The sequence below is a fragment of the Lissotriton vulgaris genome, unplaced genomic scaffold (genome assembly GCF_964263255.1).
Source record: "Lissotriton vulgaris unplaced genomic scaffold, aLisVul1.2 SCAFFOLD_637, whole genome shotgun sequence".
Taxonomy (NCBI): Eukaryota; Metazoa; Chordata; class Amphibia; order Caudata; family Salamandridae; genus Lissotriton; species Lissotriton vulgaris.
In genome coordinates, this window is record NW_028245984.1 from 955,915 (window position 1) to 969,845 (window position 13,931).

General features: G+C 43.8%; 1 protein-coding gene across 1 annotated transcript in view; it reads right to left on the reverse strand.

The window, feature by feature from the left end:
* LOC147666197 (uncharacterized) overlaps positions 1-11,187 on the reverse strand; it is a 47,238-nt gene extending 36,051 nt beyond the window's left edge. Inside the window, exon 1 of the mRNA XM_086949223.1 lies at positions 10,695-11,187. Within this exon, the coding sequence (XP_086805349.1) occupies positions 10,695-10,803 (109 nt within the window). The 5' untranslated portion in view covers positions 10,804-11,187. The remainder of the gene's footprint in view (positions 1-10,694) is intronic.
* Between the last annotated feature and the right edge of the window lie 2,744 nt (positions 11,188-13,931).

Consider the following 13,931-nt stretch of genomic DNA (forward strand, 5'->3'; position numbering starts at 1 on the left):
CGTCTACCGTGACCTGGCCCCACGTGGACAGGCAGGTGGTGGTGTGTGGACAAGTGATATTTTCCTCAGGGCTGGAGGGGGGGATAGATTCCAGAATTAGTCTAATTTTGTCGTGGAAGAAATTGGCTAGTTTCTGGCATTTCTCCAGATCGGATTTAGGATCGGCCGTGGGTCCCGTTCCTTGTCCTTGGGGTTTAGACAGCTCTTTAAGGATTGCGTATGCTTCCTTACTGGAGCAGCCTGCTTTCTCTATTCTCTCCTGAAAAAACATGCTTTTGGTTTTATGAATAGCAGTTTTATAATTCAGGAGAGAAATAGAGTAGAGGTTCTTGTTGGTTGCTGTTTTGTCGCGCCTCCAGGAGCGTTCGGTTTTTTTACACTCTTGACGTAGAGTTTTAAGCTCAGGAGTGTACCATAAAGCTGGTGGTATTCTTTTAGGTTGTTTCCGAGTGGTAGTTATCGGAAGCAATGTATCCAGAGAGGAAGTGATCCAGTCGCTGAATTGACTGTCAGCTATATTGGGATCAGATGAGAGCGCAGGGGTGGACTCTGCAAGAGAGGTGGCCCAAATCTCCGGGGATAGTTTGCGCCATTGTCGGTCGGTGACTTGGATTTTTGGGATCGAATGAGTGGAAGTGGGGATTTCCCAAGAAAAGGGTACCAAAAAGTGGTCAGTCCAGGGTAAGGTCACCGGTGGGTCAGTGGTCATAGTTGCTATGTTGGTGAGGATCGGGTCCAATAGATGGCCTTTATCATGAGTGGGCTCTTTATTCACTAGACGGATGTCTAGAGATGTTAAGTCGCTCCTAATGTCCGATGCTGCTCGATCCGTGGGGTCCAAGAAATGGACATTCAGGTCACCTAGTATGAGGAAATTGGGGGCAGAGGAAGCTAGTTGTGAACTGGATTCAACAACAGCATTGATGAAATTACCCGGGGCCCCTGGTGGGCGGTAGATAAGAAGCCCTGCCAGGGTAAGGGCTGGGGCGACTTGGATGGAGAATTGACCGCTCTCGCAGTCCTCAATACCAGCGTTGGTCATACGGCAGGTAAATTGTTCCCTGTGGATTATGGCTATCCCGCCTCCTCTCCCTCTAGGTCTATTAAGTGCTTGACAGATATACCCGGTGGGAAGGGCCGTGACAACATCCGAGTCGGTATTGTCAGAAAGCCATGTTTCTGTTATGAACAAAAGGTCAAGCTCCTGGTTCTGAATTAGGAGGTTCATTTCGGTGGCATGTTTGGGGAGGGAACGGCAATTAAGAAGTCCTAGTTTCAGGGCAGTGATGGGTGGTTTCAAGGTGGAGGTCAGATTGCATTGTGAACAGGTCGAGAATGTCTTACCTGCAATAAGCGAGTGGTGGCAGGCTAGGGTATTCTTAGGTCGTAGGTTTGTTTTTTCCTTTGAAAAAGGTGTGCAAATCACCGTGGTAAATTTGCAAGAATCTTAATAAATGTACATAAGGTAAAATTGCAGCAGAGCGTTTGGTATTTAGAAATGTTAAAATAGAATTAATTTGCTTTAAACCGATGTTTAATTGCTTCCAAACAGCGTTTGATTGCTTCAAACCGATATTTGACTGTGAAGGTTACTAGAAACACGAAGAAAATGCTTCATACTACATTAAGATGGCCGCCTTGAGCGTGAATAGGTGCGCGATGACGTGCACGATGTTATTATCCCAGAATGCAGTGCGCGATGACGTGCGTGATGTTGTTATCCCAGGATGCAAAGCGGGACTAGAAACGGACTCGTTGAAGCTCGAGAGGAATCTCGAGGTGAGTTCTTGAAATGTTTTGTTTCAAAGTATTGTCACTTAAAACGTAAACAGGAACAGTACATCAAAATAAACAGAGAAAAGTGCACAAAACACGCTCGTAGAAAACCGCTCGATGAATGCGGTGAGAAAGGGTAACTGCTTGGTGAATGCGCTCGAGACAGGGAAACCGCTCGATGGATGCGGTAGAAAGCTGAACACAAACGAATGCGCAAAGAGACAAAAACCAATGAGGTGACTCACGGACTCGATTAAGATGAGCTGCACCAAAAGTCCATTCCCTCAGCACACAAGCAGATCGAAAGTCCTTTCCAGTAGGCAAAATCCAATTTTGCATAAAACAGGAATGCAGATAGACAAGTGAACGCTGTCTTCCAAACTCCACTGCTCCCAACGTCGCCAATAATTGTGTAGTAATTGACACTACACAATGAGTAGGTTCAAGTGGGTTTATTCAAGAGAAGAACAGCTTAACAACCACAGGAGGAAAAGGATGTCTTCTTCATCAGTCTAGCAGTAACAGTGACATTCAAGAGAAAACATTCTAACATCCTAACACTCTACTGAGTGACATGGGGAAGGTTCCAGATGACATAGGATAATGGAACACCACATTCACCTTGTAAAATAGGTATATCTCCAAGAAATTATGGCATTACAGAAAATTCACTTAAGATAAAAATGGTAAACAGAAAAAAAATGTTTGGTTGCAACAACAACAAAAAACACATTTAAAAACATAAATTTTTAGGATGTTATATTTTGTTATGTCTATTTGTTTCATGCTTATCACTCGCGAGGGTACCCAGGAGACTCACAGATGCCTGTTCTTGTGTAAGGGGGGTCAGTGAAGTTCCTTGAAGTGTGGGTGATGTGAATGAGCCGTGGTAGGTTTACGATGAATCTTGCCACAGCGTTTTGGATGGTTGGAAGCCTGTTGAGAAGCTGCTTGGTGATACTGGCATAGAGTGTTTTGCCGTAATCAAGTCTGCTGGTTATCAGGGCCTGTGCAACAGTTTTCCTAGTGTGCTTTGGTAGACACTTGAAAAATGTTCGCAACATCCTCAGGATGTGGGAGCAGGAATAAGTCACCACATTTATTTGGGTTGTCATGTTGAGCTCGTGATTCCTATGTGTCTGACATGGGTGGTGGGGATAGGTGTGGAGCTGAGGTCTGCCGGCCACCAGGTAGTGTACAAAGCAGAGGTTTTTCTTCTGAAGATCTCCACTTCAGTTTTATCTGAGCTGAGCTTGAGGACGCCGGATCTTATCCAGGCGGCTACCGTCGTCATGCAGGTGGCGAAGTTGTTTTTTTTCATGGGAAACTTGCCCGACAAAGAGTATCCGTTGGGTACTGTCTGCAAAGGAAAATATGTTGATGTTGTGTGATCTGATGAGGTCTGCCAGTGAGGTCAAGTAGATGTTGAATAAGGTCGTACTGAGAGATGATCCCAGGTGGACTCTGCAGATGAGGTTATTGTCTTCTGATGTATAGGGTGGCATGACGACTTTCTGGGCCCTTCCTGTGAGGAAGGAACAGATTCATTTGAAGGTGGTCCTTGAATGCCTGTTTTGTGTAATCTTTTGATCAAGATAAAGTGAGAGACTGTATTGAAGTCAGCTGAGAAGTCAAGGAGTATGATGGCAGCTATTTCTCCTCAGTGGAGGATAATCCTGATGTCTGCTGTTGTGATGAGGGCAGTCTCGGTGCTGGACTGAACCTAAACCTGATTATGTGGCGTCTTGTAGTTGGTGTGCGTCGAAATAGTGGGCGAGTTGCTGGTTAATGGCTTTCTCCATGAGCTTGGCTGGGTTTGGCAGAAGGGAGATAGGTGAACTGCATTGATCATCCTGTGTTTCCAAGCATCTGGGAATGTTGTGGTTATGATAGAGATGTTCAAGATGCAGGTGAGTACTTCGCTGTTTGGGGAGGTACCCATGTTGTAAATGTGGCGGGGGCAGGAGTCCGTCGATGCCCCAGAGTTGATGGTCCTCTTGATCTTGGCTTGTTTCTTCCACTGTGATTGCTTCCCAGGTAGTCATGGAGTGTTCGTGATTTCTTTGGGGGAGGCTGGAGGTGAGAGTGAAGGGGAATGTCGGGGGTCAAAATTTTTGTATGAAGAGGAGTTAAAACCAGAAACATTCACATAAAGGATTTAAAGATTGTAATAGGAGATTGGGCAAGAAATAATATAACAGATAATTAAGGGTGATGGTGTAAGGTAGATACGGTTCAGGGTTACAGTAAGTGTTATGCTCAGGGTCACAGTTAAGGTAAGAGTAACATCACCGTGTTCTGTTTAGAGACACTGCCAAGTTTATATTATAAAAGGGTGGAGAAAGGATTTTTTTGTATAAATAAATGGTGGATCACCATACTGAAATGATTGGTTGCTGCACAAGGAAGAACAACTGTAGGCTTGCTGGTAAGTCACTGAGTTATTCCACAGGTAGACAGGTGGACATAACAGAAGTCCAGAATGTATAATGGTAGACCCCACATGGCCATATGTTGGGTTTCGGTCCAAGGTTGATCTTTCATAGCGCTATGGAAGATCCTACATAATGCTACTGTGGGGCTCAGCTGAGGCCCAAGAATGTACTACATGATACATATGGAACACGCAAAAAGACACAAGTCCAGTTCGAGTTTCAACACACACAAAAATAACCATACACAGGGTGTAACACTCCTCCATTCTTCCACTAGACAACACATGCCTCACTTGCAACTGCCCCTACAATAAGATAGAACTCAGAAGAACAAGAATAGAATAAGACCAAGAAGGCAAATGTCTTTAATTATATATACACACACCTTAAAAAAGGTACAAACTTACAGCATTAAAAACAAACAAATAAGAGGAAATCATCATGAGTGACATACTACAGTAGCCACAGTTATCAAACCCACTCTATACAACTGAACCAACATGCTGCTAAGCACACACTATTCCCATCTCTAATTGACTGAACAAATGTGCAAGCACAGTTGTGATCATGTAGATTGGAATCAGCATGCCCTGAGCTGCACACAGTTGTCATTTCTAAGAAACTGGAAAATGTGATACACGTCCAGGGTATCATGTGCATGGAACTGAGAAAAACAAAAAAAGCATGAATTGATTTTCTGCCAGTGGTAATTAGCCTGGGGAATGCTCCAGTGTATGTTTTTGATTGCTGCCACTGCAGTCTAGAATCAACACTACACAGAAAAGCCTTGGACAGGGTGCGGCAGGTATCTCAGGACATGGGCAAGAAGAGGACATCGGAGGAACAAATCGGGATGGGGCGCTGCCTGAGCCCGAGGTGGCTTGTGATGATAATTCAGCACACTCCATGAAGAAGATACAACTGCTTCTCTGAACAGGAAGAGGCAAAGGAGAATTTGTGGACGCTAGAAAAAAGCTGTAGGAATTTTGGACTGATCAACCATCTTACCGTTGTCGATGCCTCCAACCCTCTCGGATCTACATTCAACACTCGAGCTGCTTGTCCCATAGATGGGCACATTGTTGGAGGAAGTATCAAAGGGGTCAAGGAGAGATCAGTCCAGTCCAATTAAGGAGGCAGGATCAAGGGAAGCTGATGTCTCCCATGGAAAAGGCAGAGCCAGGCGAGTGAAACATCTTGTGCTCAAGGGTGCTGGATGTGGAGCAAACGGGACTTTGAGCTGTAGCTTCCCGTCTTCCCCTGGTGAAGATGATGGTCAGTCTGTTGAAACTCGAGGTTTTTAAGAGCAAAGTCAGGACAGGCCCACCTTTAGAGAAGTAGGAAACCTATATTACACATTTGTAGAAAAGAACTAGAAGACTCTGCATAAAAAGAGGAACGCTAATATCGACAGACAACAAAAAAGAGATAGAGTCTAAAGACAATGTTGTGTGGCTGTTTCTATAAAAGTATAACAATTTCATCAAAAAGTGATAATTACAATAGACAGTAAGTGCGTGAGAAGGATGTTAGCATGATCAGCTGGGGAAAAGATGGATACGAACCCATGCCGCAAGGGGAAAAACGCTTGAGTCCTCGAGAAAAAGAAACAGGAGAAGAGGGAGAAGAAACTTCACCTCAATGTCCCAGCAGAGTGAATAGAAAAATGGTCAAGGCCATCTCTGGAGAGTAAAGTAAGTCCACATCTTAAGCCCCTCTACACTGACTTTTCAAATCATGCTAGATATACAAAAATAGGGTATCTGGTCCCTATTCAGTTTTCCCATTGTATAATCAGAAGTCCAAAGAATTTGGGACAGGCTTTACTGCCCCTCTACCAATCATACCCATCTCGGCTCGGGAGAACGGGATTGAATTAACACAGAATGATGGGCACCGGAAAGATAGTACAAGACCATCTACAAACGATAAAACTTTGGGTCAGACTCCAACTGGTCTTCTGTAGACATGTGAAGTATGGAACTAATTTAAAAAAAAACAAGAAAAGATGCAGCAAAAGAGGTGTTAAGGTGCTGATCTCTACAGACTGAAAGGTCAAGAAGATACATCTCAGAAATGTTCCACTTTCTCAACTTGATCAGAACAACACTGCAACTTTAGCAACAAAGATCGATGGAGATTGGTACCCAAAGGCGTTGTTGAATCAAAGAGTGCTTCAGCAATCTACAAGGCAAAACTGGTGTTAGATAATCATTGCCGAGGCGTGAGCTACCCTGAGATAACCAGCATTGTTTTTAAGCAAATTCGTACTCTCTGCATACCCGAAACAAAGATGCACCAATAGAAAGGACCAAAGCCTGAAATTAACAACTCTCAATAGGAGTCATCCTCATATGTAGTCTAACTCTGGATCAGTAGCAAGTTATTACCATGACATAAAATACAGATATTAAGGTATTGGTCTCTTTGATATCAGATGTTAAAGAAGAGTGTGAAGAGCAACCACATCAGAAGTCAACTATTGCTTGGGCCAAAGAAAAGTGGTCGTTGCCGACACAATGGAGGACCTCATCCGCCACATCCTTCTAGATCTCCACTGGATTAATCATACGCAGCAAATGCCAAAAAAACGTCTTGGAGATCAAAGCATAGTGGCTTGGCTTGAGGAACAAAATTGAGACTTTCCAGTGGGATCCATGCTGTAGAAGAAAGGATGGAAATTCTGGAACAGCATTGTCAGCACTTAATACCAGGAATATTCATGTAAAATGCTCCAGAATCAGATAGACAAACTAGAAAACTGTTTCAGAAACCTCAATTTTGCATTTTGTGGAGGTTTCTGAGGGGAGATTGATTAATAGTGGAATTAAAGAGTTTTGAGCAATCTTATGAAAGAATGGTTTCCCGAAGGCCTTTCAGGATAGAGGAAATTGGCAGTTACTAGGTTGGAACTAATCTAGTTCCAAAAACCAAAGTAAGAATGCCACCTTTAAAATGTCTTTCTTTTTTTAGGGCTACTGAATATCTTGACGGTGGCTGAGAACCTAGCTAAGAGGTTTAGCTATTCCCACCCAAAATGAGCATATGAAAATTAAAAATATTAACTTTAGGAATAAAACGATGAAAGATAGGCAAGTGTGAAAAGTATAGCCACTCCCTGGAACAGAGACCAAGAAAGGGCAGGAAAACAACATGATGAGGAGATACATTATAAAAATTAAGGGAAATATTTAGCCATCTATGTTTTTTACAATTGATTTTAATATGCGAATAGGTCATAGCAGAGCTGGCAGGCGAAGTGCATAGCCCAGTGATTAATTTGAGCCTGTGGTTTACGGTGCTCGGCACCAGCAGTTAATTGCCGGAACCTGCACTTACGACAGCTGCCGAATGGAGGCGCTGTTTGTGTAATTTAAAGATGAGCGGAAAAGCATTTGTTTGCTAATTCAATATACATTCAAAACAACTAATACCTGCCACCCAAGCCATTCTTAAAACTTTGGCAGCCTTGAACAGTCTGAAATGTCACACTTGTAGCACTATGATGGTTAGTAATTGTGTAGTACAGTGGCAATGTGTGGTGCAAACTGCGCTGCCCGCTTGTCAAGGGCCCCAGCACTCATTTCTTTTTTACAAATTAAGCACTGGCATAGCCCAAACACTAAACCCACATCTTCTATTAGATAACCCCTACGAACGCTTTATGAGGTGCAATGGGGTTGATGGTCACACTTATCTGCTAATCTGAGAGTCAAAAAGTTCAAAAATGGGTGGGAAGGGGTGTGAGATCATGAAATTTGAAGTTTGGTTGGAAGATGGTGGGAGGTGATGGATTAAGGGACCATAAAGAAGGTGGCAAGGTAATTCTGTAAGTATAGATTACGTAACTAAGTAAAAAATTAAAATAGTGACTAGGAAAATTATTATCTATTGATATGGAATGGATTGGCACTAAGGAGGTCTTTGTGCCCTTTTTGAGAAAACTAAAACTGGTGTAATCATGATGTAAGAATCTCAGTTTGTGTCTCGGGTATCCCCAATGTATAAAGACTTGTCCATGGGTACAGAAGTGCTTCATTCTAATGTTCCTTTTATTTTTAGCTATGTCAACCAACTAACAGGCACAAACTACTACTACTGACAAAAACAACTTACTACTACCTCTTTTAAATCCATTACCATCATTCTATCCTTACTCTAAACTCTATTAAGCACGCAAGAAATCAAGAACACAAGCCTAACACATAAAATGCACACAAAAATCATTTAACTAATCTGATAACTATTAACCTTTGATCCTGGGTTTCAGAATAGTGCGCTACTCGCCACAGAGCGCTTCAACGCTTCGTTAGGGCTTGTAAGCACTATATAAATACAATGTACAATTAAAATAACTCTCCAATAGCCAATGAGCAGAATCCACTCAAACAGGTTATGCTGGAGCTGGCAAAATGCTTCCCACGACAAGTTTAATGGGATGATACTATATTTTCACACTCACACTTCAAACTATTTCAAACTACTGCAAACTAGATACGGATTGGTCGATGTCTGAAAAGGATCTCATCAGTGGGGAACTGTTTGTACTTTTTATTTATTTATAAATAAAATGCATAATAGCCAGGATGGATGGTTATATCTTGACTTCAGATGTGTCAACCTGTATGGATATGGGTCTCTAATAATCCCCTGCATTATTGGATACATCATGTATTTTATTGTTTGTAAAATAGGGAGCTTGACCTCACCGAATCAATATTACATCTCTTTTTGAGAGCAGAAATGTCATGGTTAGTAGACGCCAAGCATCTAGTGAATATTTTCAGCTCAGGAAGAGACCTCATTGCGGCGAATCGTGTAGGAAAGTTTTAAAAGCTATTGTGGAAGTATTTTGATTTCATTTGCAGATGTAATATAAAAAAAAGGAAAGGTCAGAATATATTACTTATGTTACTCGTTTTGTAAATATTATCTATTTTTTGCTCTGCTCCAAATAAAAAATGTAAAACTAAAAGTCTCCCCTCAGCAACAACCCAATACTCAGGTAACACTAGCAGGTTCATTATAAATTTAGAGGCGCCTTCTCACCCAGGCTAGAGGTGAACCACGAGTAAACTTTGCAGGCAGGGAAAGGGGTAGGGCATGTCGTTTGTGCTGTGCCCTTTTCGTTTGGCTCCTGCCCATAAGAAGGGGGCGGGGGAGAGGAGGGGTAGCAAGATAATGGCTGTAAGACATACTTGTTGGCAGGCACACCCCACTATCTCTTCGGCTGAATAGACTCAAACCGGTTGTATAGTAAGGAGCTGTCACCACCTGGCCAGGAAGACACGGGTGGGGCTTGCAGCTGGAGCACAGCTTAGTTCTTTTATTTGCAAATAAAGTTCGTATTTTTTTTAAGCTCGTCACCAAATGAAATAACTTCTGCAGCAAAGTCTCCTTGATGAAAGGACACGGCCAGGTAAAGCATGTGCTGCTTCAATCCAGTCCCTTTAAGTTACATTACATTATATATATATATATATATATATATATATACATACATACATACATATACTGTCCCATTAGCAGCTAAACAACAAATTACCACCTCTTTACTTGCTGGGATATGGGCTATCCTTGTGCTTTCTTCCACGCAGAGCTGGATTGTCACAGCTGTCTGCTTTAATGTGCCTATTATCCGTCTTTGAGACTGCCAAGCTCAGAGAAGTAATAGGAAGTACGTGATCAGGTGGGGGTCTCAAATTACCTGCGAGCCTCCCTCAAACTCTCATGGTTTGATCCTATTCTAGTACCTGTAACCAGTGCTTGAAATGGAAAACTAGAAGTGCAGGTAACTAGAGTGCCTGCTTGTTTCTGAGGAGTGCAGGTACTCTCCCATTAAAAGTATTGCATTTCTCTTGAGACGTGCCTGTACTCTCCCCCTCAAAATAAAAAAGTACCAGTCAGTACCGGCCCATTTAAAGCACTGCCTGTAATGTTGATTCTTCTCGATAAACATATGGACAGTTGGTTACAAGTCCCATCCCCAGAGTAAAAAACACAAAACAACCCTCATCGCGAGAACTCGTGCACTGTAGCCTTGTTACTGCAACTTTTGACACTCTATATGGACTAGCCACGATGACTTCATCTACACCAGATGGTCACCATGGTTACAGGGGAGTTTGCTTCCTGCAAAGCTACTGTTCGGTTTAGAGGTATAATAAATGCCCCTAATATCACCTGGGACATACCAGGTAGTTCGTGGGGATTTCTGTCACACACTCTTGTGATCCTGCACTTCGGTACACTAGATGTAAACAGAAACTCCAACTCCCAGAATGCACCAAGATAAAAATGTCTGATGCTTTCAGTGCGTCGTCACTATATGGTTGTGAAGCGATCCCCATTTGGGCTCCGATGTGGTTGGTGCAATAAACGCGCTCATAACAAGTATATTGCGGTCTTGCGAAAGTTTACTTAAGTTATGGAGTCTCCTCCCGCTGCCCGCCCCGGCCTCCCTCTCTCCCGGCAGAGCCTTACCGTAGCTGCGGCTCCGCGCCTTCCGCTCGCAGCGGCCGAAGGGGAAGCGCTCGAAGGCCCGGCGGAAGAGGCACTGCCGCCCGCGGCTCGGGGTCCGCTCCGCCGCCATGGTGTCGAGGCGAGAGGCGGCCGCTGGGGGCGGAGGCAGGGGACGGCTTTCTGTCCTCCGACGGAAAAAGAAACAAGCCGCTGAGCACCTGCCACACCTCGGCGCCACCCCGCCTGAGCGACAGGGCCTTCATGGCAGCTGTGAGAGAAAACCGCGCACCTGCGCTACCGGGGAGAAAGCTGCAGGGCGAGCACTTTCCACGCGTGATACTCTCTGCTTTCCTCGCGTAATACTCTCTGCTTTCCTCGCTTGTTTGTAGTCAACGATATCCTGCAAGTTTGAGGGCTGCATGCTAATAGGACTAGGAGCACAGGCTTTAAGTGGGTCGGGTCTCTCGGGGTCTCACAACTGACTTGGAAACGGCCTTTACATTTGTTGCACTTTACACAGGAAACGCTGATTGATGTCTCAAAATGGCTATCTGAAAAAGGATTACAAAACCAGTAAGGTGACCATTTCAGTGAGTACCTCACTGAAATGAAAATTGCCTTAACCGTTTCACTTCATTTACTTCTCTGAGAGTATTTTCTTTTCTCAAGATGCTGTTTTTATGTAGTTTTTTTTAACGCATTTTATTAATTTTGTAGGTGAGCGACAAATTAACAGGGAGAGCTAAACCAAAGTCAAGGGTCTAGCTCGGATCTTTGAGCCCATGCACAAGCTGAGCTCTGAAAATATTTGCCATGTATATCATACAATGAGCATCACGTAAAATATAATAAAGTCTCTACAAAATTCTAAAAAGTTTAGTTCTTTAACACGTGGAAGCTTTGACATTAATAAGGCATATTATACCACTGAGAAGTACTTATTTAAACGTGATATTTGTGTAGTGCTCCTATTCTGACCTCAAATATTTGAAAGTGTTGTCGTACACTATAAGAAAAAAAAAGTTTTGGTGAAACAAAATATTTGCCTAAGATCACAAAATTTACACGGGGAAGGAGTGATTTATTCAGGTTTTCTGGTTTCACTTCATACAAATCAGCCAGTAAATGGATATCTCTTATTCTTTACTTATGTTAAGGCCAGGGCCTTAAGTGGGCCGGGTCTCAAGGGGTCTGAGCACCGGCAGTTTTTTTCAGGGGACCTCGAAACGGGTCTCTGTCGGGCTCTGTTTTGAGCCCTGGTACAGGCGGTCCGTTTTTTCCGGACTGCAGTGACAGCAGTTTGCTGTCACTGCAGTCTGGAAAAAAGTGCCAGGGCGCAAAACAGCCCGATAAAGACCCGTTTGGAGACAGTAAGCACATGGTTGTGCGCTGCCCACACTGCTCACGTCTTCTCACTAGTGGAGAAGTTACACCATGATGTCATGTCAGGTGAGCGTTGTGGGGGAAGGGAAATCCTTTAAAGAGTCATTTTCTTTCTGGATTTCCCTTCTCTTTCTGAAACGCAAGAGCAGCAACATTGTGGTAGGGTCACCAATACTTAAATTGGAAACTTTTTAAATATTATATGTAACAAGCCATAGTTACAGCTTATTTATCCTATGCAACTAATAACCATTGACAAACCCAATAGCCTGACTTATTGTAGGTATGATGTCACTTGTATCACATATCTGGATGCAATGACAGGAACCGCAAAATACAAGGCGGGTGTCACACTATGCTAAGCAAAGATTTTTGGAGTAAGTGTTTTACAGCCACGCCCCTAAGTACACTGGCCACGCCCCTTTGACAGACCCCCCAGTTTTTTCATCCCACTTAAAGCCCTGGTTAAGGCTTTGTTTTTACCTCCGTGCATTTTTCTGTAGTTTTTAAATGTAGCGCAAACTCGACCCGAGGGCGGCGCGCATTACATGAGCGGCCATTACAAGACAGGGAAGGTCATATGCATTGTTTATAGGCATGTGGAGATTAAGTGATTTTGCCCAGAACCACAGAATGTTGTGCCAACGCTGAGGCTCACCTGGTCCCCCAGTTCCACAGGTGGCAGTTCTGACAGTAACTCCACATCCTTGGTAGAGGGAGGGAGGCAGAAGCCACATGAAAGCTCAGCTCTTTACGGGCTCGAGGTTCCAACTGTACCTCAAGCTGAGCCAGAGCCCGGCTTCAGGCTCAAACCTGGCTCGAGCTTTCAGTGGCTCGCTCACCTCTACTTGTGGGTACCGTGAACTGTACGAGCTCAGGTTGTGTTTGGTCCTTCATAACCGACCAGTATTAAGAGCTCTAGAGATTTCACAGTGCCTGGCACTGTGTCATCAAGTTGTTCATAATACATGTTCATCCAATCCACGTCCCCTCTGCAGAACCCACACACATGTAATGTATAAATGTATGTAATGTATAGGCATTTATATAGCGCACTACTTACCCGGAGGGTCCCAAGGCGCTTCGACCGCTGCGAAACCCTTCCTGGCTTCCCTGAGAGATGGTCCCTTAATGGGTATCTCCAGGGTGAGACCAGGCATCCCCGGCGGTCTGGTGGGGCCGTTAGTGAAGATGAGGCAAGCTAATGCCCAGAGTTGCCGAGTGTGATCGCTGATCAGAGTGGGCACCGAGGCGAGAGAATTATCGAGTCCGCTGACCCTGGTCCAGAAACCTGCCGCGCCGGGATTCGAACCCTGGTCCCGGGCCGTCCTCTGCTCTCGGGTCTGCCGCCTCTGGCAATTGCACTTGCCACTTGTAATTGTGAGTATATGTGAAAGAGTGCAAAATATGTATAAAGTTGCTGAAGTATTGCCAGGGCAAAACTAAAAGAAAGCTAAGTGCTTAGAGGTGAATGTGTGTGGGGGATGGTGAAGAGAAGCAAATGCAAGAAGTAGGCACAGCAGGACAGCGCGAAAAGTGGGTGCTAAAGAGGAACGAGATGAGGTGTGAAATAGGCAGATGGAAGAATTCAGAAATATGTAGAGAGAAATAGGGTGCAAGTGTTTCACAGAGAAGTTGCAAATGCAAAGTGGTGTGAATAGCCACACAAGTGTTTTTATTTTTTTTAAAGTGTAAATGTTTTACTACAAGAATATGTCAGCCACATGTTTGCTCTCCCGTAAAGAGTTACGACTCCATGGAAAATCCCTAAATGCATTATCAACAGTGAACCTCCATCTGCATCCACATAGGCATAAATACTCTGGAATTGGTTTGTCCTAATGCATACTTTAGTTGTCCCTCTAGTAGAGTTAG